The sequence below is a fragment of the Narcine bancroftii genome, chromosome 1 (assembly GCF_036971445.1).
Source record: "Narcine bancroftii isolate sNarBan1 chromosome 1, sNarBan1.hap1, whole genome shotgun sequence".
In the NCBI taxonomy this organism is placed as follows: Eukaryota; Metazoa; Chordata; class Chondrichthyes; order Torpediniformes; family Narcinidae; genus Narcine; species Narcine bancroftii.
This window is the reverse complement of record NC_091469.1, coordinates 148,979,746-148,998,812: the sequence shown is the minus strand read 5'-3', so window position 1 is coordinate 148,998,812 and position 19,067 is coordinate 148,979,746. Positions and strand designations below refer to the sequence as shown.

Sequence of the window (19,067 nt, the reverse complement as noted above, 5' to 3'; positions counted from 1 at the left end):
ATTAGATACAAGAAGCAGGAAACGGGAAGGGTTTGTGAGAAGTATATGGTAGTCAGGAAGCTTAATAAAGGAATTAGGAAAGCTTGAAGGGGGCATAAGAAGGCCTTGGCATGTAGGATTAAGGAGAACCCCAAGGTGTTCTATGCGTATGTGAAGAGCAGAACAGCTGACAATAATGAAGGTGGGGCCGATAAATGGGGCAACATATGCCTGGAGATTGAGATTGGGGAGGTCCTAAATGAATACTTTACTTCAATATTCACAAGAGAAAAGGACCTTGATCACGGTAAGGCCAGAATAGTACAGGCTTGTGTGCTAGACGACGTTGAGATTAAGGAAGAGGAATTGTTGAATCTTCTTAAAAACATTAAGACTGATAAGTGATATACCCCAGTTTGCTGTGGGAAGTGAGAGAAGAGATAGCTGGGGCAGTAGCTATGATCTTTGAGCCCTTTTTGGCCACAGGGAGATGCCAGAGCATTGAAGAATGGCAAATGTAGTCCCCTTGTTTAAAAAAGATAATAGGGAGAATCCTGGGAGTCTTGCGTCAGTGGTGTGCAAACTATTGGAGAGGATTCTGAAGGATAGGATCTATGAGCATTTGGAGAAGTACAGTCTACTCAAAGATAGTCAGCACGACTTTGTGAAGGGAAGGTCGTGCCTCACAAGTCTAATTGAAGTTTTTTGAGGAAATAACACAATAAATTATGAAGGTAGGAATATAGACGTGTTCTATATGAATTTTAGTAAGGCATTTGACAGGGTTCCCCATGAGAGACTCATTCAAAAAGTCATAAGGAATGGGATTCACTGAACCTTGGCTGTGTGGATAAAAAATTGGCCTATATGTAGAAAGCAGAGATTAGTAGTGGAAGGAAGTACTGGCCCTGAAGATCAGTGACTAGAGAATTTCTACAAGGATCTATTTTGGGACCCCTGCTTTTTCTGATTTTTATAAATGACCTAGATGAAGAGGCGGATGGATGGGTCAGTAAGTTTGTGGATGATATGAAGGTTGGAGGAAGTTGGTTCACGATTACAATCGACATGATGCAGAGTTGAGCAGAAAAATAGCAGGAGGAGTTCAATCTGGATAAGTGTGAGGTGACGTAGTTTGGAAGGACAAACCAGAAGGCTGAGTACAAGGTTGATGATTGGTTACTTAGGAGTGTGGAGGAACCTTTGGGTCCAAATCCCTATATCTATCCAGGTCGGCGTGCAGGTTGATAGGATAGTTAAGAAGACCTATGGGATGTTGGGTTTCATTAATAGGGGGATTGAGTTAGAGAGTCAAGAGGTCATATTGCAACTCTACAAATCTCTGGTGAGACCACACTTAGAGCTCTAGTGTTCAGTCTGGTCACCTCATTATAAGAAGGATGTGAAAACTATGGAGAGGGAGCAGAGGATGTTGCCTGGATTGCAAAATAAGTCTTATGAGGCAAGGTTAGCAGAGCTGGGACTTTTTTCTTTGGAGCGCAGAATGATGAGAGGAGACTTAATAGAGGTCTACAAGATTATGAGAGGCACAGATAGATAGGGTGGAGACCCAGTACCTATTTCCTAGGGTAGGAATAGCAAACACCACAGGACATGTGTACAAAGTGAAGTGATTAAAGTTTAGGGGAGACATCAGGGTAATATATATATATTTAAAAAAATTTTTTTTTACAGAGAGATATGTGTGCCTGGAATGCCTTGTCAGGGATAATAGTGGAGACTGAAACATTGGGGGCATTTAAGAGACTCTTAGACAGGCACGTGGATGGAAGAAAGATAGAGGGTTATGGGGTAGGGAGGGTTTAGTACTAAGAATATATGGGTTGCCACAACATCAAGGGACGAAGGGCCTGTACTGTCTGTAGTGTATAATGTTGTTGCTCAAGTTGATAGGGTGATTAAGAAGGTGTATGGTGTGTTGGCCTTCATTAGTTGGGGGACTGAGTTCAATTTGCATCCCTATAAAACTCTGGTTAGACAGCACTTGGATATTTGCTTTCAGTTCTGGTCACCTCATTACAGGAAGGATATCGATGCTTTGGAGAGGGTGCAGAGGAGATTTACCAGGATGTTGCCTGGATTGGAGAACATGTCTTATTGAGCAAGGTTGACAGAGCCAGGGCTTTTCTCTGTGGAGCGACAAAGTATGAGAGGCGACTTAATGGAGGTTTATAGGATTAAGAGTGGCATAGATGGGGTAGACAGCCAGCATCTTTTTCCTGTGGCAATAACAGCAAATATCATGAGACCATAAGACATAGGAGCAGAAATGGAGTATTCAGCCCACCGAGTCTGCCCCACCATTTAATCACGAGCTGATCCATTTAACCATTCAGCGTGACCTTCTCCCTATAACCTTTAATGCCCTGGCTAATCAAGAACCTATCAATCTCAGAGGACAGCTGTTTATGGTGAGTGGAGGAAAGTTAAGGGGAGACGTCAGAGATAAGATATTTTAAACAAAGAGTGGTTGGTGGTGGAGGCTGGTACAATAATGACATTCAAAAAATTTAGATGGCCACAATAGTGTAGCAAAAATACAGAATATTGAAAGGGCAGATGGATGTGGAGAAGATATTTCCAGTACTGGGAAAGTCTAGAACTAGAGGGTACAGTCTCAGAATAAAAGGACATTGCTTCAGAACACAATGAGAAGTTTCTTCAGACAGAGGGTGGCGAATCTATCGAATCCATTGTCACAGAGGGTTGTGAAGGCCAAGCCATTGAGTATGTTTAAAGTGTTGGTTTTTGGTTAGTAATGGCATCAAAGGTTAGGAAGAAATGGCATTGGAAAGGAAGAATACATTAGCCATGATGTAAATGGTGGAGCCAACTCGATGGGCAGAATGGCCATATTCAGCTCCTGTCTTTTCTAGAAATGGTAACGGAAAGATTCAAGAGCCCACACAGGTAGATGTGGAAGGACTGGCAGTAGTACTACAATGAAGACTAGGGAACTCTAGAGACCTGATCAGCAATTTTAGAATTGTTTATTTATCATGTATATCAAAATACTGTCAGAAGCCTCATTTTGCGTGCTATCCAGGGAATTCAATTCATGCAATAATAACCAATAAATTAATAAATAAAGAATAAAGAATATGGAGTTGTCAAATACTGCAGGGTCAGAAAAAGTGCAAAGCCATAGTCCAAAGTAGCTATAACACACAGTGCAAAGGTGTGATCCCTTGCCATTTAAGAGCCTGATAACAGTAGGATAAGGAATTGCCTTTGAATCCACAGGTTTGTGTTCGGATGATACAAAAATAGGGGGAGTTGTGGAAAATGAAGATGGATTTCAGGGACTGCAGAAAGATTTGGACACTTAGAAGAGTGGGCTGAAAGATGGCAGATGGAGTTTAATATCGATAAGTGTGAGGTGCTTCATTTTGGGAAGAATAATCAAAACAGGATGTATGCAGTGAAGGGGAGGGCATTGAGGAACGCAGAGCAACAGAGAGATCTTGGAATAACAGTTCATCGTTCTTTGAAAGTGGATTCTCATGTAGATAAGGTGGTAAAGAAGGCATTTAGTATGCTGGCCTTTATAAATCAAAGCATAGAATACAGGAGCTGGGAAGTGATATTGAGACTCCTCAAGGCATTGGTGAGGTCAAGTTTGGAATACTGTGTGCAGTTCTGGTCACCAAATTATAGGAAGGATATCAATAAGGTAGAGAGGGTGCAGAGAAGGTTTACTAAAATGTTGCCTGGATTGCAGTATCTTGAATATAAATAAAGATTGAGTAGACTGGGTCTTTATTCATTGGAGCGTAGAAGGTTAAGGGGGGATTTGATAGAGGTATTTAAAATTATGAGGGGGATAGATAGAGTAGATGTGAATAGGCTCTTCCCCTTAAGGGTAGGTGAGATTGGAATGAGGAGTCTTAAGTTAAAGGTTGGGGGTAAGAGTTTAGAAGTAACATGAGAGGACGCTTCTTCACTCAGAGAGTGGTGGCTGAATGGAATGACCTTCCGGAAGAGGTGGTGGCAGCAGGGTCAATTTTGTCATTTAAGAGAAGGTTTAAGTGTGTGGATGTTATGGACAGGGAGCAGGTAGGTGGGACTAGAAGAGATCACTTAAATTGGTGCGGAATAGAGGGGCCAAGATGGCCTTTTTCCCTACTGTAATTGTTATATGGTATTATCTTCTGCCTGATGGAAGTGGCGGGGGGGGGGGGGGGGGGAATTAGAAGAGAGTGTGACCAAGATAGGATGGTTCTTCAATATTTTAGCAGTTCATGGAATCCTCATATTTTTAACCCCCTCAGAGACAACATATTGTGTTTGTGGGGAGTGCACTGTGCACAAATTGGATGCCACACTTCTCATGTCCAGCACAGGCCATAAAAACAGTTCTGCTGAAGGGTCTCCAACCTGAAGCTCTCTCTCTCTCTCTCTCTCTCTCTCACTCTCTCACTCTCTCACTCTCTCACTCAGGCTCTGCCTGATCTGCTGAGTATTCCCAACATTTTCACTCTTTATAGAGAAAAATAGTTCATTGGCCTCAAAAGCCCATAGAGTCTAAAATAATCTAAAAATGAATCAACCTTTTGATATTTTACCTTTTCAAACTGCAAGAAGAAATAAGGGTCATCTTCAATGATCAGTAAATCATATTTTCGGGCAATCTGCAAATAGAAAATAGCACAATTTAGAATTTGTTCAGGGAAAGGTCTTTTCCCTCACCTTTGTCACAGTTTCTCCTTCCAACTGCCAGGATTTTAGGCCAAGGATCTGATGGCACCCGTTGTTTGTTTGCCCACCCAAGTTGGCACATGCTACTGCAATCGCATTTAATGTTGCCGGTGCAAGGAGGATTTAGTCCCCTGGTTTTGAAATGCGTGTCAGTCCAGATGCAAGGGAAGGCGAAAACGCCAAGAAAGGGAATGTCAGGGAAAGAAAGTGGAGAGAAGTAATGAGAGTTTATTGACAATAAAGATGCACCAAAATTCCTTCTTGCTGCAGCTAAACAGGTATGCAAGATCCACCAACTACATCAGCGCACATTAAATCACCACTATATGTGAAGACAAAAGAGATACTGGCATTTATTGCTGATCCCAAATAACCCTTGAGAAGATGGTGGTGAACTACCCTCTCAAACTGCTGTAGTTATTCTGGTGAAGGAACTCCCACAGTGTTTCTTTGGTAGATGAGTGGGTTACTGGGCCACTTCCATGGATCAGACGTTTTGTTACAGAGAAAATACAGCATCGTACAGGTCCTTCGGCCCACGATGTGGCAACCTATGTAAATATACTCTGCCACAGTCTCATTCTACCTGACCTCACACACATAACACTCCATTTTTCTCATATCCATGTGTCTTTTAATTGACCCCATAGTACCAGCCTCCACCACTACCTCTGGCTTGCATGCCAGGCACCCATTAAAATTTTTAGTAGTCAGTGTGTGCAAAAATCTAATGCTGTGCAAATATTTCTCCTGTGACAAAAATATTTGCGCACTGGATGCTTGTGTAAATGTAAATTTGAAATTGTTTCAAGATAATTTTGGCACAGCCTGTCTCTCATGGCTAATCTAACTGTATTGGCATGCTTTAATAGAAGTATGATTGTTTAACCGACTAACTGGTTAACAGAAATAGTTAGCTAAGAGATTATTTTCAATAAGTATAATTATTAATTACTATATTATTTAAGGCAGTGGTTCTCAACCTTTTTCTTTCCACTCACACCCCACTTTAAATAATCCCCATGCCATTGGTCCTCTGCGATTAGTAAGGGATTGCTTAAGATGATATGTGAGTGGGAAGGGAAGGTTGAGAATCACTGCTCTAGACCCAATTGTGCCTTGAAATATTTGGCTTGAGAAAAATTGTCATTGGCCCATTTCCTTTGGAGTTATGAAACCTGGCACATAATGAGTCGATTAGAACGGTGGTTTTCAAACTTTTTCTTTCCACCCACATACCACCTTAAGCAATCCCTTACTAATCACAGAGCACCTAAGGCATCGGGAATACTTAAAGTGGAGTGTGAATGGAAAGAAAAAGTTTGAAAACCACTGCTCTAAAGAGAAAAGCTCTAACTCCATCAATCTTGTTTCGTAAGACACGTTGTCCAATCCAGGCAACATCCTGGTAAATCTCTTCTGAACCCTTTCCAAGTCATCTACATTCTTCCTGCAACAGATTGTGATCATAGCGTACAGAAGTAAGGTAGCTTTGAATGAACTTTGAGTGTGGTGGTTAATTACATGACTAATAATCCATCAGTGTAATCAAGCCATGCAAACAACCAAGTTCAAATCCAACTACGGCAGCTGTGAAATTTAAATCTTTCTCTCTTACTGTAAGGGGCACCGGGCAACAGTAATGCGATGCTTACTGCAAGCAGAAGGCAATTTTGTGCAATATTACTTGTTCTGTACTATTTCATGACAAATTAAGGAATCCTGAATCTTAAATTGTTAATAAGATAAAATTTTTAAAAATCATTGTTGCTTGATATCATATTTAAACATTCACGTGCTTTAGGGGAGAAAGGTCAGACTGGGTATGAGTGGCAGATTTTCGGTGAATCTAGACATGTCACAACTCAATGGATAGGCTTGGCCCCATTGCTGCACAATGTCCCAGTCAGATGGACTTTGCCACACCATCTACCTCTCGCGAAAATGTTTTTCCACACCAACACCTTAGATCACAGGCCATCAGGCAGTGGTCAGCACAGAACATCTTGCAGAAACTGAGAAATGAGGACTGTCCAGGTCATCTAGTGGAATGCCTCAATGGCAGGGCTTGCAAACAAGGGCCAGTACTTGGCCTGGATAACAGTGAGAGGAGCCCTCCCAATCAGATCCCTCCTGAATGACCGGAACATCACCCACCACGCACGTTGTTCTTGAGATGACTGGGCTGGAGTGGAGACCGTCACCCACCTCTTTGCTGAATGCAGATTTGCAGAGTGTGTGGAGAAGGTAGAAAGGGTCCTTGTCACAGTTCATCCCCATCAGCAGCGTGACAGGAGACTCTCTGGTCTATGGGCTGTTCCTGGGGACGTAGGCAGAGACAGACATCCAGAACTGCTGGAAGACCATCAATTCGGTGAAAGACACACTTTGGTCTGCCCGAAACATGTTGGTCTTTCAGCCCACGGAGATGTCGGTGAGGGAATGCTGGCAACTGGTTCATTCCAGGCTGCTGGAGTACATGCCGAGAGACGCACTGAAGCTCGGTGAAGCTAACGCAAAGGCGCTGTGGGGAAGGACCACAATCTAGAGTCCTCTCATTACCGGGCATTGAGGGTCTGAGATCAAGGGGAAGTCCCTCAAACAACAGAGGGGATAGAAATGAGAAGGCGCCCCAGGGGTGAATTTAGAGAACAAACATTATGGATATAAACATTGGTGGGAGTGTATAGATATGATTGACACAATGTAAATAATTTATTGTGAATATAGGAATCCTGAATCTTGAATCTTAAATCTTAAATAGTTAATAAGCTGGAATTAAAAAAATGTTCATTGGGTCAAGTGATGCTGATAGCTTGTCAGCGGTTCAATGACACTGGTGTGGCAGGTGGACAGATTGTGCACAGAAGCAGATAACAGAGATCAGATGTAGGCACTTCTATGTTTTGGCAACTGAAGAACTTAAATATCAAGAGAGTTCACGGGTTGAAATCACCTATTACTTTATAACATTTTTAAAATTAATTATTTAAAGTTATTTAAAAGTTATTTATACAATTTAAGTTTCTCCTATTATTGTAACCAACACCTCAGCTTGCAGAGAGATACAGTATACGTATATATGTAAATGGAATTTGTGCGGCGAAAGTGAGCAGCAGAGGGAAGCAAGAGAAGCAGAAGGTTTGGGTTTACGATATGGAATGGAGAAAGAAGATGGATGGGCAGGGAAAATTAGATATTTGCAGAGTAGGTTGTGGGAGGAGACGTGCGGGTCATGGAGGATATGCGGGTGAGCGCCAAGTCGATGGTGGTAGAGGGAAAGCCATGTTGTTGGAAGGAGGACATCCTTGATGATCTGGCATGCAAGTCCTCATCCTGGGTGCAGATGCGATGGAAACGGATGAGTTGAGAGAAGGGAATGAAATCCTTATGGGCGCAGGGTGGGAAGAGGTGTAGTCAAGTTAGCATTTGGATTAAGTTTGAAATATTGTGATATGTTTGCTAGTGGCATTATATGAAATGAAATATTTTTTTTAAAAAAGCTATGGGAGTTGGTGGGTTCGTAGAAGATGTCTGTCGAGAGTTTGTCTCCCGAGATGGAGATCGAGGAAAGCGAGAGCGTTGCTAGAGATGGACCAAGTGAATTTGAGGTCGGAGTGGAAGGCGACAGCGAAGTGGTTGAAGTCAACAAACTTATCACGGGTACATGAGGCAGCACCAAAGTAGTCATCGATGTAGCGGAGGAAGAGTTGAGGGGCCTCGCCTGTGATTGCTCCATGTAGCCAACGAAAAGGCAGGCAGAGTTGGGGCCCATGCATGGGTACCCACAGCTATCCCTTTCATCTAGGTCAATCATACATATCAAAACTATAGGGGTTCCCGACACCAATCCCGGTGGAACGCCACTGGTCGCAGTCCTCCAGCCAGAATAAACCTCCCATTCTACCCTCTGTCCAGAACTGGACACAGTACTCCAGGTGAGGTCTCACCAGTACCTTATACAGTTGCAACATTACCTCCCTACTCCTGAATTCAATTCCTCTAGCGATGAAGGCCAACATTCCATTTGCCTTCTTAATAACCTGATGCATCTGCAACCCAATTTTTTGCGATTCATGCACAAGCCCTCCCAAGTCCCTCTGCACAACAGCATGCTGTAGTTTAAATAATATTTAGCTCTTTTATTTTTCTTGCCAAAGTGGATAACCTCACTCTTACTTTGTCCTTGAGTGCTCCTATCCTCTACCAATATTAGTTTTGAACTTGACAATATCCAAGCAAAATGGAAAGGGGTTGAAAACAAAATCCCCCCCCCCTTCAACATGTGTTCTTTCTGAATCATCCTGATTCAAGTATGATGGAAGTTTCTTTGCACAGTTAGTGTAGTGGTTAGCACAACACCGTTACAGCGCCAGCGAATGAGGTTTGAATCCAGCACTGTCGGTTAGGAGGTGGGTTTCCTCCGGGTGCTCCAGTTTCCTCTCACTCTTCAAAAGGTACCTGGTTGTAGGTCAATTGGCTGTGATTGGGTGGTACGGGCTCGAAGGCCTGTTACCGTCGTGTGTATCTAAATTTAATTAGAAAATTGGAGTTGTTGGAAGGAAAGCATTGAACCGCACCCCTGTAACATCCATACAAGTCGTGTCTGTTAACTTACCTGATATATCTCCACCTTCCTCTCTGGAGTAATTGAGGCTCCGGTTGGGTTTCCGCCATTCGGAATTGTATACAGGACTTTTGGGATATCAGAGTCAGGATTCTTTGCGTCTTCTGGGCTCCATCTCGAAAGCACGTCAGACAGGGATTGGGGAATGATCCCATATTGATCACTTGAGACGGTGAGGAACTTGCATCCCATTGGTCGAAGCTGCACACAAACATAAACGGGTTATTTACTGTAGTCAAATCAGATCGAGTAAAACCTGTTATCCAGAATTCAAGCAACTGGAAACCTCAAGCAACTGGCAGCCAAAATTGAGGAAAATAAATAAATAAAATGGAAATAAACATTTAAATAAATGTTTAAAAATTGTAAAAGTAAATGTTCTCTGAAATAACACACAAATCTTTGTTGAAGATTGTGGTGAATGTCTGCCAGTCTCCCCTCTTGCTGTGCATTATCTCAACTGTTAAGGACTCTCCCCTTGGATATAACTGTATATGCACCTATTGTCTTTCATTAATGTACCATGAGTTTCTGCTAATAAAAGCCATGATTATTGTTTGACCACATCGTCTTTGTCTGCTTCATCAACTGGCGCTTCAATTTTATGAGCAGAAATGGACGCAGCCCTCAAGCCAGAGCGGCTGATAATCGACCAGTCTGCCCCGAGGGCCAAAGAAATTTTCAACCACTGGATTGCTTGTTTCGATTACTACATGGCTCGAAACAACATGGTCGATGAGGCGATTCAGTGGGGTCACCTGAACTCTCTGCTGTGTGAGGTCCCTTTTGCCGTAATGTAAGGAGCTACCACTCTGGCTATAGCCTGGGAATGTCTGACTACCTACTATGCAGCGCCACGGAATGTGGTGCTTGCTCGACACCAGTTGCTGACTAGATGCCAGAAACCCAGGGAAAGTCATGCTGTCTATACACTGGCTCTCGACTCACTGGCAAACGAATGTGATGTCTGGGCAGTCAATGTGCAACAACACTGCAATGCCTTGAAGCTGGATGCTTTAGTCAATGGGATTGACTCCAGTTACATCTGACAGAGGCTGCTGGAGATGGAGCGCTTAACCTACGACTGGGCAGTCACTCTAACCAAAGCACTGAGAAGTGCCATGCGGTCCAGTGAAATGCTAGAAACCAAAAAGGAAACATCCAGGAGTGCTGGTACCCCAAAGGAAAGAAAAGGGCAAACTCCTGAAAAATACTACCTCTGTGATAAGAGCTGGCACCCCAGACAGAAGTAGCTGGCTCAATTTGCTACTTGCAGCTATTGTGGAAACTTGGCCACTTCACTAAAGCGTGTAAGCCGAAAAGTACTCCCATTGATAAGAAGAAGAAAAGCACCTAGAAAATGCATCCTGGAGCTGCAGGAATGGAAGGCAACTGTGAAAAGGGGGAAATCTTCAGACGAGCAGGCTGAATCGACTTCAAGTGATGGTGAGGTGAGATCTCCTGTGATAGCTCATTTAACTGTAAAGCTTGGGGGATGTTACGGACTGGAAGGGTCGACTATGAAGGGGGAGGTGAATGGTGAGACTCTTGATTGTCTAATAGACTCAGGGAGAACTGACAGCTACATCCACGAGAGAGTTGCCAGAGCCTTAAATTTGCGGAGATATCCAGCGAACCAAAAAATATTGATGGCTTGTAGTGAACTTACAAAAACTGTACGGGACAAGTGTAAAGTTACTTTAAATTTGCAGGGACATTGCCTGGCTGATGTTTGGCTCTTTATTATGCCAGAGCTCTGCACCCCTGTGTTACTGGGGTTAAATATTCAATCTCAGATGAACAGTGTAGTGTTACATTTCGGTGCACCACTACCCACACTTACCATCCCGTGCTAGTTACTGCGGTCTGTCCTCATTAAAGATCAAAGCTCCTTCCCTTTTCAGTGATTTATCCCCGGAGTGTCAGCCGATTGCCACTAAGAGCCGTTCTTACAGCAAAGAGGATCGTGAGTTTATCAAAGCTGAGACCCAGAGACTGCTTAAAGAGGGAGTAATTGAACCTAGTAAGAGTCCGGGCGGGCCCAAGTGGCAGTCATGAAAAATCAGATTAAGAGACGACTGGCTACTGACTACAGCCAGACAATCAACCGTTACACGAACCTGGATGCCTACCCCCCTGCCACGCATCAACGAAATGATTAATCAGATAGCACAATACAAAGTGTACTCCACTATCGACCTCAAAGCAGCTTATCACTAAATCCCCATTAAGAAAAGAGAGCAGCCCTATACAGCTTTTGAGGCTGATGGGGGGAGGGGGGTTATACCAGTTTAAAAGGGTACCTTTTGGGGTCACTAATGGTGTGTCAGTGTTTCAGAGGGAAATGGATAAGATTGTTGGGATGAATGAATTACAGGGTACGTTTCCCTATCTGAATAATGTCATTATCTGTGGGAAAACACAGGCTGAACACAACAACAACTTAAAGAAAGTTTTAGCAACAGCTATTTAATTGACCAATTAAATAACTACTTTAGTTCGGTCTTCACTAGGGAAAATATGAATAATCTTCAGGAAATAATAGGGGACCACGGGGCTAATGTGACAGAAGGACTGGGGAAAATAAGTGTAAATTATGAGGTTGTGTTGGATAAATTGAAGGGATTAAAGGCAGACAAGTCCCCAGGGCCAGATGGTCTGCATCCCAGAGTGCTAAAGGAACTAGCCCATGAAATAGTGGATGCATTGTTGATAATTTTTCAAAACTCTTTAGATTCTGGAGTAGTTCCTGAGGACTGGAGGGTGGCTAATGTAACTCCACTTTTTAAAAAGAGAAATCAGGGAATTATAGACCGGTTAGCTTGACATCGGTATTGGGGAAAATGTTAGAATCAGTTATTAAAGATGTGATTGCAGCACATCTGGAAAGTGGTGAATTCATTGGTCAGAGCAGCATGGTTTTATGAAGGGAAAATCGTGTCTGACTAATCTTACTGAATTTTTTGAGGATGTAACTAGTAGAGTGGATAGGGGAGAACCAGTAGATGTGGTTTACCTGGATTTTCAGAAGGCTTTTGATAAGGTCCCACACAGGAGATTACTATTCAAACTTAAGACACACAGTATAGGGGATATGGTATTGAGGTGGATAGAGAATTGGTTGACAGATAGGAAGCAAAGAGTAGGAATAAATGGGTACTTTTCAGAATGGCAGTCAGTTACTAGTGGGGTACCACAAAGCTCAGTGCTAGGACCCCAGTTATTTACGATATATATTAATGTTTTAGATGAGGAAATAGAAAACATCATTTCCAAGTTTGCAGATGACATGAAGCTGGGTGGCATTGTAAGCTGTATAGAGGCTGTTAAAGAGTGTGCAGGGTGACTTGGACAGGTTGGGTGAGTGGAAAAATGCACGGCAGATGCAATAAAATGTGGATAAGTGTGTGGTTATTCACTTTGGAGGAAAGAATAGGAGGGCTGAGTACTATCATAATGGTATCCAATTAGGAAAAGGGGAGATGCAAAGAGACCTGGGTGTCACTGTGCATCAGTCATTAAAAGTGGACAGGCAGGTGTAGCAAGCAGTAAAAAAGGCGAATGGTATGTTGGCGTTCATATCAAGAGGATTAGAGTACAGGAGCAGAGAGGAATTGATGCAGTTGTATAGGGCCTTGGTGAGACCTCACCTGGAGTATTGTGTTCAGTTTTGGTCTCCTTATCTGAGGAAGGACATCATTGCCGTGGAGAGAGTGCAGAAAAGATTGACCAGATTGATACCAGGGATGGTGGGGACTTGCATATGAAGAAAGGCTAGAACGACTGGGCTTGTACTCGCTGGAGTTTAGAAGATTAAGAGGAGATTTAATAGAAACGTTCAAATTCTTAAGGGATTTGACAGGCTAGATTCAGGAAGGTTGTTCCCAATGTTGAGCAAGTCTAGAACCAGGGGTCACAGTTTAAAGATAAAAGGGAAGTCCTTTAGGACTGAGATGAGGAAGAATTATTTCACTCAGAGGGTGATGAATTTATGGAATTCTCTGCCACAGGAAGTGATTGAGGCCGGTTCCATAGCTATATTTAAGAGAGAGATAGATTTAGTACTTGTGACTAGGGGGATCAGGGGGTATGGAGAAAGAGCTGGAACAGGATACTGAGTGGATGATCAGCCATGATCAAAATGAAAGGTGGTGTAGACTTGAAGGGCCAAATGGCCTCCTCCTACACCTATTTTCTATAGAACTCAACCTTGCATTTAACGAGGGCAAATGTATGTTCAACGTGACAGAGCTACCAACCCTGGGCTACATTGTCCACAAGGGCGAAATCCGCCCCGGCCCGGAAAGAATGGCTCCCATACTCAGCAAAAGTCCTTAAAAGGTGTATGGGATTCATTTCCTACTACTGCAAATGGGTTCAGGACTATGCCATGAAGTCATGCCCTCTGTTTGACACTAAATCTTTTCCTCTCTCTCCAATGGCCTTGAAGGCTTTCGAGAGAATTAAAGCTGATATTGCCAAAGCTGCACTCTCGTCCATTGACGAGGATGTCCCATTCCAAGAGGAAACTGATGCCTCAGATTGTGCCTTGGCAGGAACCCTTAATCAAAAGGGCAGACCTGTGGCATTCTTCTCTGCATGTTACACGGACCTAAACTTAAACATCCTGCCATTGAAAAAGCCCAGGCTATTATTGAAGCTGTTCACTACTGTAGACATTTTCTAGCCAGCAGAAAATTTACTCTTGTCACTGATCAGAAATCTGTAGCCAACATCCTCAGTACTAAACATAAAAGTAAAATCAAGAACGATAAGATGGCACGCTGGCAAATAGAACTCTCAACTTATAATTATGAGATCCAGTACAGACCGGGCAGGTTAAATGATCCCTCTGACCCATTGTCACGATCTGCTGCTGGTGCTCAGCTGGAGGGGCTAAAAGAGATCCGTAGCAGACTGTGCCACCAGGAGTCACGAGATTCTTCAACTACATAAGGGCTAACAACCTTCCTTACTCTCTGTAAGAAGTCAGGAAACTGACTAAAAGCTGTCCTGTTTGCGCAGAATGCAAACCGCAATACTTTAAAGCTTTGGAGGCCACTCTCATCTCGGCAACCTGACCTTTTGAGAGGATTAGCCAGATTTTAAAGGGCTGTTAGCTTCCAACAACAAAAATGTATATTTCCTTACTGTAATTGACGAATATTCCAGGTTTCCCTTTGTGATATCCTGCCCTGACGTCTCGTCAGTGTCTGTCATTAAGTCACTTGACAGAATTTTCAGCATTTTTGGTTTTCCCAATTACATTCATTCTGAAGAGGCTCAGCATTCATGAGGGCTGAACTGCGGCGAGCCCTGCTGCAAAAGGGGATTGCCACCAGCTGTACCACGAGCTACAACCCACAGGGCAATGGTCAGGTCGAAAGGGCTAACAGTCTGGAAGACTGTTAATCTTGTTTTAAAAACACATGGTTACCCTGTTACCTGGTGGCAGGAGGTGCTGCCTGAGGCACTACATTCTATTCGGTCTTTATTGTATACTGCAACAACAAACACCTCATGAACGTATGTTTGCCTTTCCTAGGAAATCAGGAACTGTGATGGACTGGCCAGCCTGTTTATCTGAGCCTGGAACCGTGCTGCTGAAGAGCCATGGTCGGGTGTGTAAAACAGACCCCCTAGTTCAACCAGTTCAGCTACTGCATACCAACCCCAACTACGCTCATGTTAAATTCCCAGACGGGAATACTGACACTGTAACCCTAAGAGATCTGGCATCGCCTGGTTCGCCCCTTCCTCGCACCCTACTCAGAGTGAGCCTGAGAGGTTGGACTCAAACCCCCCTTCCTCCCCCAGCCTGTGACCCCTAGTAAGCTTTCAGATGGCCATGCTGAGGCTCCACTGCCTCACACTGGACATTCTGGAGCGGGTCCAGAAGTCAGTCCTTCCCACACTACAGACCTGTACCAGTTCCCAAGGTTGCAAAGGAGCTACCTGTTTTGAGACGAAGCACCAGAATTTGTAAACAACCTGATAGGCTGACATATTCATAAAACATCTCATTATATTTTGATTGCTTGCTAGATACTGGCGTATTTTGGCTGTTAGAGTATCTCAAGGCCAAACATGGTATCCATGTATCGCTTGCTTCAGTCTTTCCTAGCAGCTGTCCTTTTGATTTTAACCCTTCTTCTGCCGGGGGGAGACTGTGGTGAATGTCTGCCAAGCTGCCTGTCTCCCCTCTGGCGAGCCTTGCTGTACTAACATGGGCTATACATTATCTCTACTGTTAAGGACACTCCCCTTGGATATAACTGTATATGCACCTATTGTCTTTCATTATTGTACCATGAGTTTCTGTTCATAAAAGCTCTGATTATTGTTTGACCACATCGTCTTTGTCTACTTCATCAACTGATAGAAGCAAATATTCAGCCAGTGGAGTGCCTTGGTCGTGCTTTGATGGTAGCAGTTGTTTGAATAGTGTTGTGTTTGAATAAAATGGTGTCGCCCACAATGAAGATCTGTTTGATGCCTCTTGCAGTTGGAGTGATTCTTTTAAAGTGTCTCCTTATCCCTGCTTAGTCAGAGTCTTTATCTTTATTCTTTGGCTTGGCTTCGCGGACGAAGATTTATTGAGGGGGTAAATGTCCACGTCAGCTGCAGGCTCGTTTGTGGCTGACAAGTCCGATGCGGGACAGGCAGACACGGTTGCAGCGGTTGCATGGGAAAATTGGTTGGTTGGGGTTGGGTGTTGGGTTTTTCCTCCTTTGTCTTTTGTCAGTGACGTGGGCTCTGCGGTCTTCTTCAAAGGAGGTTGCTGCCCACCGAACTGTGAGGCGCCAAGATGCACGGTTTGAGGCGATATCAGCCCACTGGCGGTGGTCAATGTGGCAGGCACCAAGAGATTTCTTTAGGCAGTCCTTGTACCTCTTCTTTGGTGCACCTCTGTCACGGTGGCCAGTGGAGAGCTTGCCATATAACACGATCTTGGGAAGGCGATGGTCCTCCATTCTGGAGACATGACCCACCCAACGCAGCTGGATCTTCAGCAGCGTGGACTCGATGCTGTCGGCCTCTGCCATTTCGAGTATTTCGATGTTAGGGATGAAGTCGCTCCAATGAATGTTGAGGATGGGGCGGAGACAACGCTGGTGGAAGCATTCTAGGAGCCATAGGTGATGCCGGTAGAGGACCCATGATTCGGAGCCGAACAGGAGTGTGGGTATGACAACGGCTCTGTATACGCTAATCTTTGTGAGGTTTTTCCAGACTCTTTTGTGTAGTCTTCCAAAGGCGCTATTTGCCTTGGCGAGTCTGTTGTCTATCTCGTTGTCTTTATTAGTATATTATTAAATATATTAGTGAGGCTTTATCTGTAAATTGGGGGCAAGGTGGTTAATTATAATGGTGGCACAGTTAGCATGGTGGCTAGTGCAATGTTGTTACAGCGCCAGAGACTGGTTCGAATTTAAATTTAAATTTTGTAGTTGTGGGAATTATCTGATTAAAGTAAACTTCACATAATTAAGGACTGCAATACTGATTTTTTTTTTTTCCAAATTCCTTTTTTCACTTCCTTTTGTCTTTTAAACTGCTTATTCTTAATGCAGGTATATTAGTTAGGCATTGTAAGAGCAGAGTTTCAAGCAACCGGAAAACATGCTTATCCGGCATCTACCAATTCCCCCCCCCCCCCCCCCCCCCAATAGGTGCTGGATACCAGGGGTTCTACTGTACTCAGAAGTTCAGGCGGCATCTGTGGAGGGGGAAGAAGCATCCAACATAGAAACATAGGAGCAAAAGGCAGCCGCATAATTTCTTAAGCCTGCTTCACCATTCATTAAGGACATGGCTGATCGAGAACTTCAGTGTCATTTCCAGCATTCTCCCCATAACCTCCTCCCCCTTGGAAATCTATTTTAGATGAACACATTGATTCCTTTCAACAGCCCTTTGGGGGAACTGACTTCCTTTCATTTTCAATATTTTTATTGAATTTCCACATAAAACAAAAGAGTATATAAAAATAAACATGAAAAGTGAAAAAGTGTTGAATACACTGCACTCAGATCATACTGCTTCATCCACAGTACCTCGCATTCTTAATCACACATATTAAGTAATATTTTATTACAAAAAGAAATCTAATCCCACTACCAAAACTGAAGCTGTTTGGCAAAGAAAGAGAAAATAAAATTCCCTGTTGCAATAATAAATGACCTTATTAGCCAACAACTCTACATTAATACCAAATCAAAGATTTTAAAAGTAATTTAAAAAGGGCCCGGAACAGACTTCCAAAGACTCACCCCATCCTCTTGAGTAAAGAAATTTCTCCTCATCTCAGTCGTAGACAGCCTGTTCCTTAGTTTCAAACTGCGCCACCAATCCTGGACTCCTCACTCTGCGGAAACCACCTCCCCTTACCTTGCCTGTCAAGCCATATTATTTTCACATTTTAATAAACAAAAGTGCTGGAGAAACTCAACAGCATTCTAAGAACATGAGAAACAGGAGGCCATCCTGCCCATTTAGCCAACTCCATTGATCTGATGATAGGCTCAACTCCCCCCATATCCCTCAATTTCCCTACTGTATAAAAAAATCTATCCAACCTTGCCTTAAATGTATTTACTGAGGCTGCCTTAACTGTCTCAATGGTCAGAGAATTCCAGATTCACCACTCTCTGGGAAAAGCAGTTCCGCCTCATCTCCATCCTAAATCTACTACCCTGAATCTCGAGGCTATGTCCCCTAGTTCCAGTCTCCCCCATCAATGGAAACAACGTATCTACCTCTATCAGTAAAGCCGCAGATGACTAAATCTCCTTTCATACGTTAACCACCTCATCTCTGGAATTAACCTCCTCTGGACCACCTCCAAAGCCAGTGCATCCTTCCTCAAGTCAGGAGACCAGAACTGCATGCATTATTCCAGATGGGGCCTCACCAGTACCTTGTACAGTTGCAGCATGACCTCCCTGCTCCTAAATTCAATCCCTCCAGCAATGAAGGCCAACATTCCACTTGCCTTCCTGATGAGAAGGCAACCTTTTCTATTCATGCACAAGCAACTTTCAAGTCTGTCTGCACGACAGCTGCCATCACTTGTCATTTAAGTAATAATCTGATCTTCCATTTATCCTTCCAAAGTGGAGAATCTCACATTTACCAACATTAATCGCAAAGACATATTAGGTGTTGTTTCTCCAGTTTGTAGTTAACCCCAGTCTCTCTCTTCCCCCATCCCTCTGTCTCCTTTCCTTCAGCTCCTCCTCATCTTCTCCATTTAGAGAGCTACCGCCTCCCACTATCACTTCTCAGCTTTTTTTCTCTTCTATCCTCCCACCTATGACCTCTTATTTATCAGTCTGTACTCCCCCCCACCGTCCCCCCCCCCGGCACTTCCTCCCTCCTTTCTTCGAACTTCGGTCGCTGGCTCTGTAATAGATGCCCTAACTGCTACCCCAATGGTTTTCAAACTTTTTCTTTCTACTCGCATCCCACCTTAAGTAATCCCTCTGCTGTCGGCGCTCCGTGATTAGTAAGGGATTGCTTAAGGTGGGATGTAGGTGAAAAGAAAAAGTTTGAAAACCACTGTTTTCATCGTCCCTCATTGACTCGTTATGTGCACGGTTTCACAACTCCAAAGGAAATGGGCCAATGACAATTTTTCTCAAGCCAAGTATTTCCGTAACAATTGGGTCGAGGGCAGTGATTCTCAACCTTCCCTTCCACTCACATAAGCAATCCCTCATTAATCACAGAGCTCCGATGG

The 19,067-nt window shown here is 43.6% G+C and overlaps 1 protein-coding gene across 1 annotated transcript in view; it reads right to left on the bottom strand.

Moving 5' to 3' along the window:
- Positions 1-19,067, bottom strand: part of aadat (aminoadipate aminotransferase) — an 84,316-nt gene that overhangs the window by 39,659 nt on the left and 25,590 nt on the right. Inside the window, exons 7-8 of the mRNA XM_069941344.1 lie at positions 9,317-9,526; positions 4,566-4,631 (exon numbers count right to left, since the gene is read on the bottom strand). Of these exons, the coding sequence (XP_069797445.1) occupies positions 4,566-4,631; positions 9,317-9,526 (276 nt within the window). The remainder of the gene's footprint in view (positions 1-4,565; positions 4,632-9,316; positions 9,527-19,067) is intronic.